General features: G+C 62.7%; 2 protein-coding genes across 3 annotated transcripts; one reads left to right on the top strand and one right to left on the bottom strand.

Moving 5' to 3' along the window:
* Positions 1–461: 461 nt before the first annotated feature.
* Positions 462–3,244, top strand: MYL5 (myosin light chain 5; the record flags this gene model as incomplete). 2 transcript variants are annotated; one of them, XM_081093868.1, is made up of 7 exons in its annotated part: positions 462–638; positions 788–895; positions 1,060–1,135; positions 1,808–1,912; positions 2,250–2,328; positions 2,842–2,890; positions 3,132–3,233. In XM_081093868.1, exons 3-7 carry the CDS (start codon positions 1,072–1,074, stop codon positions 3,231–3,233), a joined length of 399 nt encoding a protein of 132 aa, XP_080949994.1. In that variant the 5' UTR covers positions 462–638; positions 788–895; positions 1,060–1,071. The 2 variants fall into 2 exon arrangements, with proteins under 2 accessions (XP_080949994.1, XP_080949993.1); XM_081093867.1 differs by having other exon boundaries at positions 2,842–3,244.
* On the bottom strand, positions 2,612–10,326 carry SLC49A3 (solute carrier family 49 member 3; the record flags this gene model as incomplete). Its single annotated transcript, XM_081093891.1, has 10 exons — positions 2,612–4,115; positions 4,871–4,980; positions 5,111–5,268; positions 5,482–5,634; positions 5,969–6,085; positions 6,214–6,351; positions 7,022–7,098; positions 7,255–7,468; positions 7,584–7,742; positions 10,192–10,326. 10 exons carry the CDS (start codon positions 10,324–10,326, stop codon positions 3,886–3,888), a joined length of 1,491 nt encoding a protein of 496 aa, XP_080950017.1. The 3' UTR covers positions 2,612–3,885.
* Positions 10,327–15,499: the final 5,173 nt, after the last annotated feature.

Here is a 15,499-nt window from a genome sequence, read left to right as displayed (position 1 = left end):
CATGTGCAAATCTGGAAAAAGCACCCTTTTTTCTGGCTCCTGCAGTCCCCTCCCCCGCCAGGCCCTCCACCCACAAGCAGGCGGCCGGGAGGTGCACAGGATAGTGGGGCTCCTGGGGAGGGGTTGGCAGGAGTGGCCTGGGAGGCTGGGGGCCCTGCTGGGCGGGTCAGGATGGGGGCATCTGAGTCACTGCTGACTGTCAAGCTCACTCGACAGTTGTCCGGTCCCTGGGGGACCCCAAGCCTGTCCTTGTAGGGAGTGACAGGCAGAGTGCGAGCTGTCCTGGGGGAGTGGGCAGGAGCTTAAGACAGACGGCCCGACAGGGAGGGCACAGACCATCGCACCCGCGGACCTGGCATGGTGAGTGTGCACAGGCAGGCAGCTGGGCGGGGGTGCCCGTGTGAGGGTGTGCACACCAGGTGAGTGTGTGCACAGGTATTGGCGCTGGGGATGGGGGGATCTGTGCCCTGTGGCTGCCCAGTAACAGTCTGGGGCTGGAAGACGGGGTCTTGGCCGTCGCCGTAGCGGGGTACCCAGAACAAACCCATCTACTGCTGGCCACCTGCAGAGTCCACTGGCTCCTTGGACCTCCAGCCGGCTCCTGGCTGGACTGCAGACGGAGCAGGGCCAAGTTCAAGGTGAGCCTTCTCAGGCTCCCATGCTTGCCAGCACCTGAAGCTGCCCAGCCTGCGGACCCAGACCGGGGCCGCCATGGTCCGGTCCGCCCCTCCTCTGCATTAAGTCCCCGAAGGCCTGGCCCGGGGCCTCAGCCTGTGTTCCCCTTCAGGCCAGCAGGAAGACCAAGAAGAAGGAGGGGGGGGCCCTCCGGGCGCAGAGGGCGTCCTCCAACGTCTTCTCCAACTTTGAGCAGACGCAGATCCAGGAGTTCAAGGAGGTGAGGCTCTGCTTGTGTAGGAGAGTCCCCGCCCCCCCCCCCCCGCCCCCAGCTCCTGCCCGGGGCCCCTAAGGGTCCTGAGCAGGTGGCCAGGAGACCCCGTGGGGGCCTTGCCCAGGGCAGTCAGAGTGGGTGCTGGGCCTCACTGGGCGGCCTCCTTCCAGGCCTTCACACTGATGGATCAGAACCGAGACGGCTTCATCGACAAGGAGGACCTGAAGGACACCTACGCCTCCCTGGGTGGGTGCCGGCAGAGCTCCGCCCCCACCCCAGCCCCCCCCCCCCCCCCGCCCCAGCCTTCCCGTCTGGTCTGACACCCACAGGCTGCGAGGAGGGGGGCCAGGCTGGGGAGAAATTCCCCTCTGGAGTGCAAGGGCTGGCAGGGGTGTCACAGGGCACGGGGAGGCGGACAGCCGAGAAGGGAAGGGGGCTGGGACTAGGTCCAGGGAGGGACACCACTGCCCAGGACAGAGTGAGAGCCAGAGGCAGGTCCTGCCTCTGTAGTGCAGCCTGGCGTCCTGCTCCCCGCCCTCCCCATCTGGGGACACTTTTCCCAGCCTGAGGTGTCCTGCCCTCAGCCCTGGGTCTACCTGCAGGGGTTCCCACACACCTGCCTTCCCCCTGGGTCCCCTCATGCCCAGGTGAGCAGGTCACAGGCCTTCCTGGCTCCATGGGGCCTCCTCCCTCCTCAGCAGCCCACCTTCCCGGGTTCAGGGTTTGGGGGTCTAACATGCAGAACCTGCACCCACCAACCTGGGCCAGGGGTCCCCCCTTTGCTGGCCTCCATCCCCACTTTGTCCTGGGGTCACCTGAGGACCAGGGAGGTGGACAGCCCACAGGCGCCTGCCAGTGGGTACAGTGCATGCATCGGCAAGGACGGGGATGCCCACCCGTGACCTCGTGTTTGCACAGGCAAGACCAATGTCAAGGACGAGGAGCTGGACGCCATGCTGCAGGAGGCCTCGGGGCCCATCAACTTCACCACCTTCCTGAACATGTTCGGGGAGAAGCTGACCGGTGAGCCTCGGCTGTCGGCCGGTGCGGCAGTTTCTTCCGAAGTCTAGCTAGGGACCTACATGTGTGGCCCCCACATCTTCCCTCTCCCCTCCCCCCCCGGCCCCCCCCCTCCCCGCTCCCAGCTGGGAGCTCCACCCTCAGCCCCAGCCCTGCCACCTGCCGGCCACTGGTGGCCCCTGTCCCCTCACTGAGTGCTGCCCAGGCTCTGGGCCTAGGCGGGCTGTGAGGGCCAGGGAGCAGCCCCCAGGGCAGGTGCCCCAGGCTGTCGGGAGCCGGCCGTGGGGCTGAGGGCAGAGTGGGGGGCCGGGGTGGAGCCGGACCGGAGTCTCTGTGGCAGGTACGGATGCCGAGGAGACCATCCTGAACGCCTTCAAGATGCTGGACCCCGAGGGCAAAGGCAGCATCAACAAGGACTAGTGAGTGTGGCCGCAGGGCCTGGGGGCACCACGCCCAGCCCCCTCCCCCCACCCCACCCCCCACCAGCTTCCCGGAGTTCGAGTCCTCCAAGGCAACCGAGGGTAACCCAGTCCTGCCCACACCCCGGCACTGGGCCTGGGGCTCCTGGGCCAAGCACTGGGAACAGGCAGGTCTGGGTGCCTGGCATTTGCCTCCCATGGCCCCGTCTCTGCCCCCATCACAGCCCCCTCACTGTTCAGCTGTCCGGCGCTGACCTTTTTTTTTTTTTAATATATTTTTATTGATTTCAGAGAGGAAGGGAGAGGGAGAGAAACATCAACAATGAGAGGGAATCGTTGATGGGCTGCCTCCTGCACAGGGATCAAGCCCGCAACCCCAGCACGTGCCCTTGACCGGAATTGAACCCGGGACCCTTCCGTCCGTAGGCTGACGCTCTATCAGTGAGCCACACGGGCCAGGGCTGACTCTTTCTTCAGAGCAGCCTAACCCGGTGCCTCCCTCCTTGTCCTCAGCATCAAGAGGCTGCTCATGTCCCAGGCTGACAAGATGACCACGGAGGAGGTCTGGTCCTGGGCCCCACCCTCCTCCCCCACGGCCTGGGGGACCCCAGGGCTCGGCTGGGGGGGGGCCCTGGCCCTGAGAGGCTGGAGGGTTGGTGTGGGTGGGACACCCAGAGGCTGAGCCCCAGCCCCCTCATCCCCACAAGCACAGAAACAAGCCCAGAGCAGGCTTGGGCTGCACCCCTTGGGACCCACTTGCTCTGCCCTCCTGCAGGGCCTGACACCCACCACCCGGCCCGCAGGTCGACCAGATGTTGCAATTTGCAAAGATCGACGCTGCAGGCAACCTGGACTACAAGGCGCTGAGCTATGTGCTCACCCATGGGGAGGAGAAGGAGGAGTGAGGGGTGCCCCCACCCCACCCCCACTGGGTGGGGCCAGTTCAATAAACCCGAACCCACCAACCTGCCTGCAAGTGTCTGTGGGGAGGGGACGTGTCCACCTGGGGTCGGAGGGCCTGGGCGGCATCGGCCTGTGGGACCCTCCATCTGTTCTGCCCCCAGAATAGCCTGGACCACCCGTCAGCACCCAGGCCACCCCTACCCGTCAGCACCCAGGCCCCTGTTGGCACCCAACCACCCCCATCAACACCCAGGCCACCCCCTTCGGCACCCAGGCCACCCCTACCCGTCAGCACCCAGGCCCCTGTTGGCACCCAACCACCCCGGTCAACACCCAGGCCACCCCAGTCAACATGAGGCTGGGTGTCTGGTCACTCGGTAATGGAGGCTGAGAGAGGCTCTGGGATGGGCTCCTTCAAGGAAGGCCCTCCCCACCCCTGTGCACTCCAGTCTCTGACCTCTGGGGCCCTCAGGACCCACAACCTGTCCAGCTCCCCGTAAGCCATGTCCCCATACGCTGCCCCTGCACTGTGCCCACTGCAGTCCTCGTGCCCCTGTAGGACCTGCCCGGGCTCAGCGGTGGCTGCCCCAGCCGCCTCTCCCGGCTTCTTCCCTCCCCAGGCTGCCTCTCAGTCCCTGCATGTCCAAGCAGGCTCTAGGAATGAGCCGCCCCTGCAGCGTCCTTGCTGGGGCCCTGGGGGTGCCCCAACAGGGCTGGGGGCAGGGCCTGCTGGAGGGGTGCATGGTCCGCGGCCGGGCTCCCAAAGTCCTGGAGGGAGGGGCTCGAGCGGGCCTCGGCCTGCAGGCGCCGGTAGGGGGTGTGGAAGAGGAGTACCAGGCAGCAGCTCAGGAGGGTGCACAGGCCGGCCATCGTCAACATGGACACTGGGGGGACACAGCAGCCGGCCTGAGGCCTGGCCATGGAGCCAGCAGAGCCCAGCTGACCCCACTGACCATGACCACAGTGACCAGGGGCAGATCCCGTCCCAGCCTTCCTGCCCCAAGAGTAGGTCGCAGATGCTGTCGCTGGCTCGGTCGAGGGGCCGGTGCAACACCCACTTCTCTGTGCCGTCTGCACTCTGTCTGTCTGTCTGTCTGCCTCTGTGTCTGTCTCTCCTCTCTCTCTCATCTCTTTTTCTTTTCCTGACCTCATTTTAATCCTCACCTGAGGATGCGTTCCCATTGATTTTTAGAGCGGAAGAGAGAGGGAAAGACAGGAACATCGACGTGAGAGAAACATATTGATCGGTTGCCTCCTGCACGCACCCTGCCCAGGGCCTGGGCCGGGGAGGAGACTGTGCCCTTGACCGGAATTGAACCTGGTGCCCTTCGGTCCGCAGGCCGATGCTCTATCCACTGAACCACACTGACTAGGGCGTCCTGATCTCACGTTAGAACGACTCACGCAGGGTATAGAGGTTGGGCTTTGTAAGGGCCTCAGGGCTGCTCCCACCATGCTGAGCCGGGTTCTGCCTGTTGCCCTCTGACCCCACCCTGCCCCTGCCCAGTGGTGCCCAGCAGCCACCCACCATGGACAGTAAAAGGGCCCATGGAGGGAGGTCCCCAGGGCTGGTGCAGGTGGAGGCCCAGGCCCTGCCCTCTTCGCCTGCGCCTGGGGCTCCCTGGGCGGGGACACTCACCCTTCCAGTCCAGGGGGTCCTGGCCGCCTTGGCAGGTGGAGAAGGACGGGTCCGAGCGGCGCACAGTCAGGGCGGTCAGCAGCACCATGATGAGCACGCCCTCGGCCTGCCTGGACAGCCGGGAGGCCCTCAGCCCTGCCCGACACGGCTCCCTGCCCCCACCCTGCTCCCCCCACAGTGCCAGGCGCCCCAGTCAGTGTGGCCCCAGCCCAGGCCTGCACCCAGCAGGCACATACTCACCCCACCACGAAGACCAGGCCCGCGGCTGCGCCCTCGCCCACGGGGAAGGAGCACTCCACGGCTAGCTCCATGGCGACAGGCGCCACCGAGAAGCCAAAGAGCCCGAGCAGGGAGCAGACGGCGGCCAGCGCGACAGTCTGTCCCCGCAGCTGGGACACCTGGGCAGCAAGCACGAGGGAGACGCCGTCAGACACACCGCAGCCCTGGACGCCGGCCTGGCAGGCCCCACTCGGGCTCCAGCTGGCTGAGTGGGGCTGGGAGGCCGTGCCCAGCGGGCAGGGCCTAGATGCCTGTCTGGTTGGGCTGCCAGCTGCCCACGCCCAGAGCACCCATTCTCCCCGTGGGGTGGTCTCGGCTGCGGGGACACTCACCAGGGCAAAGGCCACACAGACCAAAGAGGTCAGACAGAAGCCGATCTTGACGGCTTCCGTGAAGCGCTTGGTCCGGTCCACATACAGGCCGAGAGCCAGCGCCCCCAGGATCCCAAACACGATGAAGAGAGCCCCGCAGAGGCCTGCGAACTCCTGGAGGAGAGGCCGCGCACCGTCACCAGGCACCCTCAGGACAGGCGCCTCCCCGGGAGGCCCCCGGCACCACCCCAACCCCGCAGTCCCCCCTTCCATGGCCCCATGGCCCCAGCCCACTGCCGGTGACCGTGTTGGCACCTGACCCCTCCCTCACAGCACCTCAGCGGTGCCCACCCAGGAGGTCACCTGCCCAGACGTGGAAACCCAGGGTTTGGGGAGGTCACTCCACGGCCACACGCGGGAGCCGCCGAGGCAGACAGCCTTCGGGGTGACAGGCTCCCAGAGCCCCGTCCTGGCGTGGGCCCCCACCCCGGGCAGGGCGGACACTCACGTTGGAGTAGCCGTTCGCGCAGAGGACCTGCTCCAGGAGGGCCGAGAAGCTGGAGAAGATGCCGACGCCGCCCCCGAAGCACACGGCCAGGACGACGTACGCCTTGTTCCTCACGAGCTGAGGGCAGGGCCGCTCAGTCGGGAGCCCAGCAGGACAGGCAGGGGCTCCCACGGGCCCGGCCCACCCTCCCCGCCCCGCCTCTCCCTGCCCCAGCCCCTCCCAGCCCCAGAGCCCACAAAACCAACCAGCTTCAGCCCCTCCAGGAACTTCTCCGAGTTGGAGTGGGCGGCCCCCGCGGAGGGCGGGGTGGGGGGCACGCTCTCCCAGAGGCAGGTGGTGGCCAGCAGGCAGGCGAGACCGGCAGGGATGATGTAGACGCCCAGCTGGGGAGGGGAGTGCATGCAGCACATGTGTGTGCAGGTACACGCAGGCCCCGCAGACACATGCACTGCACAGGCCCCTTGGGCGTGCCGCTCGGGCTCCACGCCACCTCACCCACCTCCCTGGGCGACGTGGACAAGGGTGAGCCCGGGCTGGGGGGCCCGCCCGTCCGGCTGCCCCCGCACCCGCAGCTTTGGCGTGTTGCTCCGAGTGCACGGCCCCGTGTGGCTACCGGGTGGGGCAGGTGCACACTCTCAAAGACGTGTGGACACACTTGTGCCCATGAGAGCCGACCACTCATGCGCGCACATATCGCACATCACACATAAAGACACAAACATGGGCATGTGTGTACCACACAAACACACATCACACACAAACACGTACATGTGTGCACCACAAAAACACACATGTGCACACCACACAAACATGTGTGCACCACAAAACACACATGTGTGCACACATCACGCACAAACATGTGCATCACAAACATACATGTGTGCGCACACCAAATATGCATGTGTAGCACATAAGTGTACGTGTGTGCACCACACAAACATGTACACGCTACACAAATATACATGCATGTGCGTGCGCACCACACGGCTATACACGTGCATGCACACCACACGCATACACACGTGTGTGGGTGCACCCCGTGAGCCCCCTCACCATTATGGGGATGTCATCCTCCTTCTTCACCAGGGCAGGAGACAACACGTTGGCCAGGAGGATGCCCAGGGGGTTTGCTGGATGGACGGACAGAGACACACGTCAGGTCAGCCGTGGCCTGGCCTGGTCCCCAGCCCCCAGGGGAGCCCTTCGTCTCCAAGACCTGGGAGCGCAGAGGGGCCAGGATCCGTTCCCTGAGCCAGAGGAGACGTCGGCCTCACCCCTCAACTCACCCATGGTGCCGACCATGTTGGCCGTGGCACGCTGGTGCTCAGGAAACCACAAGGCAGCCAGCTTGGCCGGAGAGAAGATGACCAGGGTCTGGGCCAGGGCACACAGGCTCTGGCCACCCATGAGGAGGGCAAATGGGGTCTGGATCCAAAACAACATGCAGGGCAGGGTACGGAGCACGCTCCCGGCGAAATTCAGCCACGCACACAGGATGGTCTGCAGGGGGCGGTCAGGAGCTCTGCCTGGGGACTCTGGTCTGGGCGGGGCAATGGCCTCCCAGCCCTCGGGGCCCCGCCCCAACCCACAGAGCCCTGGTATGGGTCTAACTCACTGCCCAGCGGAGCCCCACTGAGTCCAGAATCCAGATGGCCACCAGGCCGGATGGGATGGCCACCACCAGGTAGACCAGAGAGAGCCAGTTGACCTGCTCGGCGGACAGGAGGAAGTGTTGGGCGATGGTGTCTGCCACGGGCGCGAAGCTGAGCCACAGCTGCAGGGCACAGGCTGGCGTCAGCCCAGGTGCGGGCACCATAGGCACCAAGGCCCCCGCCTTCCTGGGCTGGCTGGCCAGCCTGAGTAAGTGTCCAGCAGTCCCGTGACGGCCAGGGCCTCCTCCTGGTCACCCGAGGTAAGGCTGCCAGGTAGAGGGTCAGACAACGCGCCTGGACTGGACAGCGCTATCCTTGCAGGCATGTCCTACGGGCAGAAGGGGGCCCACAGCCTGGCCAGAGCCTGCAGGATGACCGGCCCTGCAGGACTAACCCTCCCAGGAAAGGCCGGAGCACTGTCAGGGGGAGGTTCTCTGTGTGGCAGGCACGGAAGCTGGAAGAGGCGCTGGGATGGCGGAGCCAGCGGCCTTGGTCCTCAGTGCAGGGACAGGCTGGGAAGGGGAGCACGTTGGGGGCGACCCTTGGTGTCCAGGTGGATGGGGAAGGAGGCAGGGTGGGAAGAGCTGTGGACGGCCCAGGGGAAGAGACGGTGGTGGGGTTCTGGGCTGGGGGGAAGACAGCCCAGAAGGCACCTTCGCCCGAAGGCATGCTGCGTCCCAGAAACACCTGGATGTGGAGGCCCTGCCCAAGGCCAGCCCCACCTCCCCCACAGGAGATGGGGTGTTTGGGAGGGAGAGCCTCAAGCAGGAGACGCTACAGCTCTAGGCACTCATTCTCGCTGGGACGCCACTCAGCAGCCCTCCAGCAAATAGAGTGAGGGGTTGGGCGGTGGCGGGGCGGGGGGACTTCCTGGAGCAGGTGACCAGCCACCTGGCCCCTGAGGGGGGAGGGGCCAGGGTGTCACAAACCCAAGCTCACAGTCCTCCAGCCAAGTGGACCCAGGAGCTGGCCCCAGGGCCAGAGCCACAGGCAGGGACCCAACTTCCTGACTGAGATTTCTGACCACAAACCCTCACATGTCTGAGGTTCTGTAACAACTGCCTGTTCTTCCTCTTTTTAAAAATATTTTTATTGATTTCAGAGAGGCAGGAAGAGAGAGAGATAGAAACATCAATGATATGAGAGAATCATTGATCGGCTGCCTCCTGCACACCCCACACTGGGGATTGAGCCTGCAGCCCCGGGCATGTGCCCTGGCCATGACCTCCTGGTTCAGAGGCCAACACTCAACCACTGAGCCACACCAGCCGGGCCATTTCTTCCTCTTTTAAAGGACAGACCAGGGCACGGATCCCCAGGTTCAGAGAGTCCCAGGCGGGCCTGGTGGCCTCCTGCCCGCCTGAGCAGCGGAGACCACGCCCTCCTCGTCCTCCTCCCTACAGCTTGTGGCCGCAGAGCAGAGGTGGTCCCGCTGCCAACGGTGGCTTCGGCTTTGAGCTACAGGATCACACGGAGGCCCCAGGCTGCCCAGACCGGGCCTGCAGGTCTGTGGGAGGCCAAGGAGGCGCACCCCAGCTCCTCAGGCACGCCCGACTGGGAGGTGAGATGCGTGGGGGCCGGGCAGCCCTGTGGGCAGTCCGGCAGCCGGCCTGCACGCAGGTGGCCATGGAGGGTCAGGTGTGGGCTCGGAACAGGCCTCCCCTGGATGCGCCCCTGGGGCAGGTGGCTGCCGGGAGCTGAAGGCAGACTGCCACCTCGAGGGAACTTAGAGTGGGGCCTCGTCCGCCATCGGGTTATCAGCTTTACGTCCCAGCTGGAGAGCAGGGCGGACACTGGTCCCCGGACAATCACCATCCTGCAGTGACGCCGGGGACACCCCAGGCGCCTGGCACCATCCTTGGCTCCGGACCTCACTGATCTGCCCTCTGACCCCGTGAGTGTGGGTTCCCGCGGGCACGCGTGTCACTGCACGCCGTTATTGATCTTGGTGTCTGTCTGGTCCTCTGGGTATTGGGCGAGTGGGGAGAGCGGGAGGGTGGGCGTTCTCTCTCCAGGCCCCACCCTCTGCATTGGTGCCTGGTCAGGGGCATGGGGGTGGAGAACAGTTCACTGGCCGAGCTGCCTGTGAGCTGGGCTGGGCTGGGGAAAGGGGCACAGGCCTCTGGGGAGAGCAACTGGGCGCTCAGGGGTGGGTCTGGGAGGAGCAGCTTGGGGCCTGGGCCCCAGGAAGGGGCTGAGCGCCCGGCCTGGGAACAAGTCTAGGACCCGGGATGAGGTCACTGGACCCCGGCCGGGAGGTGGGGCGGGGGTGGGGGGGGCAGGTAAGGAAGGCCCTTGGGGGCCCAAGAACGGAATCAGAGACCCAGGAGGGCGGAGGGAGGAAGGGGGAGGGCGAGGGAGACCAGACTCCTACCCGCCCGCCTCAGGGATCCCTGGAGACCATAGCGCCCAGAACCCTACACACGGCACCGCCAGGAGAAGGCCCCCGCCCCCAGCCCCGAGCACCGAGCACCGCGGGGAGGGACTTCGCGCTGGGTCCCCGCCCCCCGGGCCCCCCAAACCCCCTCGCCCCCCGCCCCCCCAAGCCCCCTCGCCCCCCGGGCCCCCTACCGTGGCGTTGGAGCAGCTGAGCAGACTGACCACCAGCAGGAACACCCACCGGCGCGCGTAGGCTCGGTAGCCCCGCAGCGCGCCCAGGGCCGGCGGCGTCGGGGGGCCCGGCGCGTCCCCCTCCAGCCCCGCCATCGCCATCGCCGGGGTCCGCAGCGGCCGGGGCGGGACCGCCCTGGGAGGAGGGGCCGGTCAGTCCTCCGAGGGCAGGGCCGGCCGGGGCCGTGGGGACGCCGACTCCGCCGGGCGTCCGGTGGGGAAGCGTCGGCCACGAACGCTGGGCCCCGTCCCGCCTCTGTGGCCCCGCGGCGGACACGCCCACGTGGGTGGGTGGGGAGAGGGCGCCGAGGTCCCTGCGTTTCCTGAACCGGGTGTGGAAAGGCCTCTGGCCGCCTCCACCCCGGCGGAGGGGCGGACAGACGGACAGACGGACGCCCCGCAGGCCCGGGAGCAGCCGCCCGCCTGCGGGACGGGGCTGGAGCCCGTTCCACCCCTGCCCGGCGCTGCGGGGCCCGGGCGGGCGGGGCAGGAAGGCCGTCCTGCTGCCCAGGGAAGGGCGGAGAGGGCGGCGCTGAGCCCTGCCTGCCGCCCCCGCAGGGCCTTGTCTGCAGCTCCGCCGGGAGACGGCTGGGCCGCGGAGGCCGTGGTTTCTGTTCGTCCGTCCGTCCGTCCGAGAGGCCTGCGGGCTGGGAGGCAGGGGAGGGGTGTCCCTGGTCTGGGCGCAGGCTCCCCGCGCCCCAGGGGACTTCCTGAGCTCCCCCGGCTGCCATGCCTGGACCTGTGCTCACTGAGGCTGCGGGCTCACCCCGGGACCCCCTTGCTCAGATGCTGGGCGCCCTCCCAGGCCGGGCCTTCTGCGCAGGACGGAGGCCAGAGCCAGTCCCTGGCCGGACGGAGACCGACGTTAGACCCAGGCCGCGCACCGTTACTTCGCGGAAAGCTGCCCCTGTGGCAAAGTTAGCAAAACGCCCCGGGGACTTCAATGCTAAAAACTGCACAACAAAAGCCTAAAGGACGGAGGCATACCCTGCACATGGACCCGGAGCTTCCCACCTCCGTGGACCGAAGCCTCGAAGCGATAAAGAGGCCTCAAAACTCACCGTAAAGCCCTGGCTGGCTCGGCTCCGTGGATGGTGTGGGCCTGCAGGCGAAGGGTGGAAGGCTCAATCCCGGTCAGGGCACCGCCCAGGTTGGGACTTGATGGGGGGGCGGGGGGCGGGGGGCGGGGGGGGGGGGAGGAGCGTGCAGGAGGCAGCCCATCAATGATTCTCTCTCATCATGGATGTTTCTATCTCTCTCTCTATCTCCCTTCCTCTCTGAAATCAATGAAAATATATTTTTTAGCCGAAACCGGTTTGGCTCGGTGTATAGAGCGTCAGTCTGTGGACTGAGGGGTCCCGGGTTCGGTTCCGGTCAAGGGCATGTACCTGGGTTGCGGGCACATCCCCAGTGGGAAATGTGCAGGAGGCAGCTGATCGATGTTTCTCTCTCATCGATGTTTCTATCTCTCTCTCCCTTCCTCTCTGTAAAAAATCAATAAAATGTAAAAAATATATATATATTTTAAAAAAGAGGGGGTGGAAAGAGGCCCCCCCAGCCCACAGGCCCCCCAGGCAGCATCCCTGTGTCCAGGGCCGGTCCCCAGCCCCCAAGCTCTCTTTCATCATTAATGTTTCTCTCTCTTCTGCTCCCTTCCTCTCTGAAATCAATATAAAAAATATATATTAAAAAAAAACCTCAACAGTAAAAACAACAAGAGTCCAATTAGAAAATGGGCAGAAGACATGAAGAGACGTGTCTCTGAAGAGGACGTGCAGATGGCACCAGTGAGGCCTGGCCGACATCATTCGCCTTTAGGAAAATGCAAATTAAAGCCATGATAAGGATCCACGATAAGACACCACACGCCTTCAGATTGGCTCGAATAAAAACAGTGACATCAAGTGGCAAGGTCATGGGTAACTGGGTCACTCACGTGTTGCGAAAGGATTGTAAAACGTGCCCAGCCTGACCGGTACGCTCAGTGGTTGAGCATTGACCTATGAACCAGGAGGTCACGGTTCGATTCCCGGTCAGGGCACAGGCCAGGCTGTGGGTTCCATCCCCTGTGTGGGTGTGCAGGAGGAGGATTCTCTCTCATCATTGGTGTTTCTATATCTCCCTCTCCCTGCCTCTCTGAAATCAATAAAAATATATTCTGAAAGATTTTAAAAGATTGTAAAATGGCCGAAACCGGTTTGGCTCAGTGGATAGAGCATCGGCCTGCGGACTGAAAGGTCCCGGGTTCGATTCCGGTCAAGGGCATGTACCTGGGTTGTGGGCACTTCCTCAGTGGGGGATGTGCAGGAGGCAGCTGATCGATGTTTCTCTCTCATCGATGTTTCTAACTCTCTCTCTCTCTCTCTCTCTCTCTCTCTTCCTCTCTGTAAAAAATCAATAAAATATATTTAAAAAAAAAAACAAAAAAAAAACTTAAAAAAAAAAAAAGATTGTAAAATGTTACAGCCACTGCGCAAAATAAAACCTGTAAAACTCACAGAATGTGGAAAGGACATTCATTTGGAGACAATAACCTTTTCTACTTTTAGTGAAACTGTTTTCATTTAAATCCTGGAGGAGTGGCTTCCACGTAAGCGCCTAAGTTGATCACGTTTCGCATCCTGGTCGAACGCCACGCACAGAGGCCTCCCCTGAGCCCAGGTCCGCGTGCACACCTGTGGTCCAGTACATCCTGCCGTCCCTTCGTCCAGTACATCCTGCCGTCCCTTCGTGGTTTTCACATGGGAAACACCTACATCTTGCTTTTCCAGTCACATCTCATGGCTTGTGTAAAATAAACACAGCACGCACCATGACGGCTGAGTCGGTTTCCGTTTCTTTACCTCCTTTTTACTGAACCGAACGTAGGCTCCTGCCAGCCCCCGGAACAGCACCAGCTGAGGCTTCTCGGGCGCGTGTGTCTTCTTCCCCAAACAGTGTGTGCTCGAGAGCCAGCCTGGAGCCTCCCTCGCCAGCCTGGTGCGAAGGCGACCCCTCCTTCGCGGAGGGCAGTGTCGGGACAGCAGCCTCACCTTACGGCCAGGTGGTCCGCCCCCACCTGTTCGGTGCTTACATCGGCTCTCGTCCGGGGAATGTCAGCTATGTGGGGGCAGGCCCAGGTGTGTCCACACCTGAACCTGGAGCGCCCGTGGCTGCGGCTGGGAATAGCAGTGTAGGGGCGGATGACCTTTCTGTTTGCACCCCTCCCTGCCCCCTTTGCCCCCCCCCCCCCGCTGGCCTGCCTGGCAGGTTCTTCACGGGTGACCCTCCCCCCTCCCCCACCCACATCCGGGGCCTAACCTTCCAGACCTGATTCCAGAGGCACCCGCCCTCCAGGAGTGCAGGCCTTCACTCATGCCTGCTCGAGCCACCTGCCTCCAGGTCACGGCTGCCAGAAGCCCACACTCACACCACCCACGGCGGGGAGCTGCGTGGGCCGGCGGAATCTGGATTCTCAGGCTCCTCGAAGAGGACAGGTGACTCCCTCCTTCTCCGAACAGAAGGCCAGTCCGGACGTGTCCACCGGAAACAGTGTAGGGGTCTGTCTGAAGGGGGGCTCACTGTGGCCTGTGCTCCCTGCCAGAGGGAAGCCCTTGGGGTTGCCCCTCTCCTCTCTCTGCCTCCAGTGGCGGGGGGGGGGGGAGGGGGCAGCACAGGGGCTCACATACACCCCAAGGTGTGGCAGCAAGTACCTGGGACCCAGGTTGCGGGCCCTCCCACCGAGGACCCCGTGCTCCCATCTGTCTCTGCTGCTCCGACCCACCGAGCCTGTGAATGCAGAAAAAGCTGGTTTTCTTGCTTTTGTGTGCGCACAAGTGTGTGTGTGTGCGCGTGCATGTGTGTGCGTGCATGTGTGTGTGCTTGCATGTGCATGTGTGTGTGCATGTGTGTGTGTGCATGCACGTGCGTGCGTGCGTGCGTGTGTGTGGTGTGAGATGAGTGTGTTCCATCAGAAACTGTGACAGGCGTGAGATTTCGCTCCATTGCAAGCGGGGAGGTCGCTGACCACAGCCCCCGGGACACACGAGGCCGGGCCAGCGGCTGTTCTCACAGGGGCAGCCACGCCTGCACCTGGTCTTCAGGCCGACACTCTAGCCACTGAACCAAACCGGCTAGGGCTGGATCTGTTTTTTAAGAATATTTTGAGCCCAGCCGGTGTGGCTCAGTGGTTGAGTAGCAGCCCATGAACCAGAAGGTCATGGTTCAATTCCCTGTCAGGGCACATGCCCGGGTTGTGGGCTCAATCCCCAATAGGGGGCTCTCAGAAGGCAACTAATCAATGATTCTTTTGCATCATTGATGTTTCTCTCTCCTCCTCTCCCTTCCTCTCTCTGGAATCAATAAAAACATATTAAAAAATAAAATAATAGCTTTATTGAGATCGAATTCTCATGTCATACAATTCACCCATTTAATGTGTATGGGTCAATAGCTGTTAGTATATTTGCAAATATGTGCAACCATAACTATGACCAATTCTAAAACATCTCATCGCCCCCAAGAAACCTTCTGCCCATTAGCAGCCATGCCCCATTTCCCCCAGCTTTCCAGCACCACCCAGCTCAGCACCCCCCAATCGCTAATCTGCTCACTTTGGATCTTTTTGGATCTTAGATTCTGGACATTTTATATAAGTAGAATCATAATTTGTGGTCTTTTGTGCCTGTTTTTCCCCCCTGAGTACAATGTTTCAAGGTCCATCCATGTTGTAGCACGTATTACTACTTCCTTTCTCTTTTTTTTTTTTTGCCAGATAATATTTTATTTTATGGACTTAGCACGTTTTACTTATCTATTCTTCACTTGATTGGCATTTGACTTGTTTCCAGCTTGAGGCTACTATGGGTTTTGCTACTATGAACAGTGTCTTGGTTTTAGGGTGGACGTGTTTTCTTTTCTTTAAAAAAATTTTTTTTATTGATTTCAGAGAGGGAGGGAGAGATAGAAACATCGATGAAAGAGAATCATTGATCAGCTGCCCCCTGCTCTCCCCCTATTGGGGATTGAGCCCTCCACCCGGGCATGCGCCCTTGACCAGAATTGAACCCAAACCCCTCAGTCTGCAGGTGGACACTCTATCCACTGAGCCACACCAGCCAAGGCTGGACGTAAGTTTTCGTTTCTCTTGGCTCTGTACCTAGGAGTGGGACTGCGGGGCTGTACACTAACTCTCTGAGGCACTAACCGACTGTTTTCCATAGATGCCCTGACCACATCTCCCAGCGGTGCCTGAGGTTCCAGTCTCTCCACATCCCTGGCAACACTTGTC

Source organism: Myotis nattereri (assembly GCF_964212035.1).
Source record: "Myotis nattereri genome assembly, chromosome: 1".
Lineage (NCBI taxonomy): Eukaryota > Metazoa > Chordata > Mammalia > Chiroptera > Vespertilionidae > Myotis > Myotis nattereri.
Note: the sequence above shows the minus strand (reverse complement) of the source record. Positions and strands in the feature narration are given on the sequence as shown.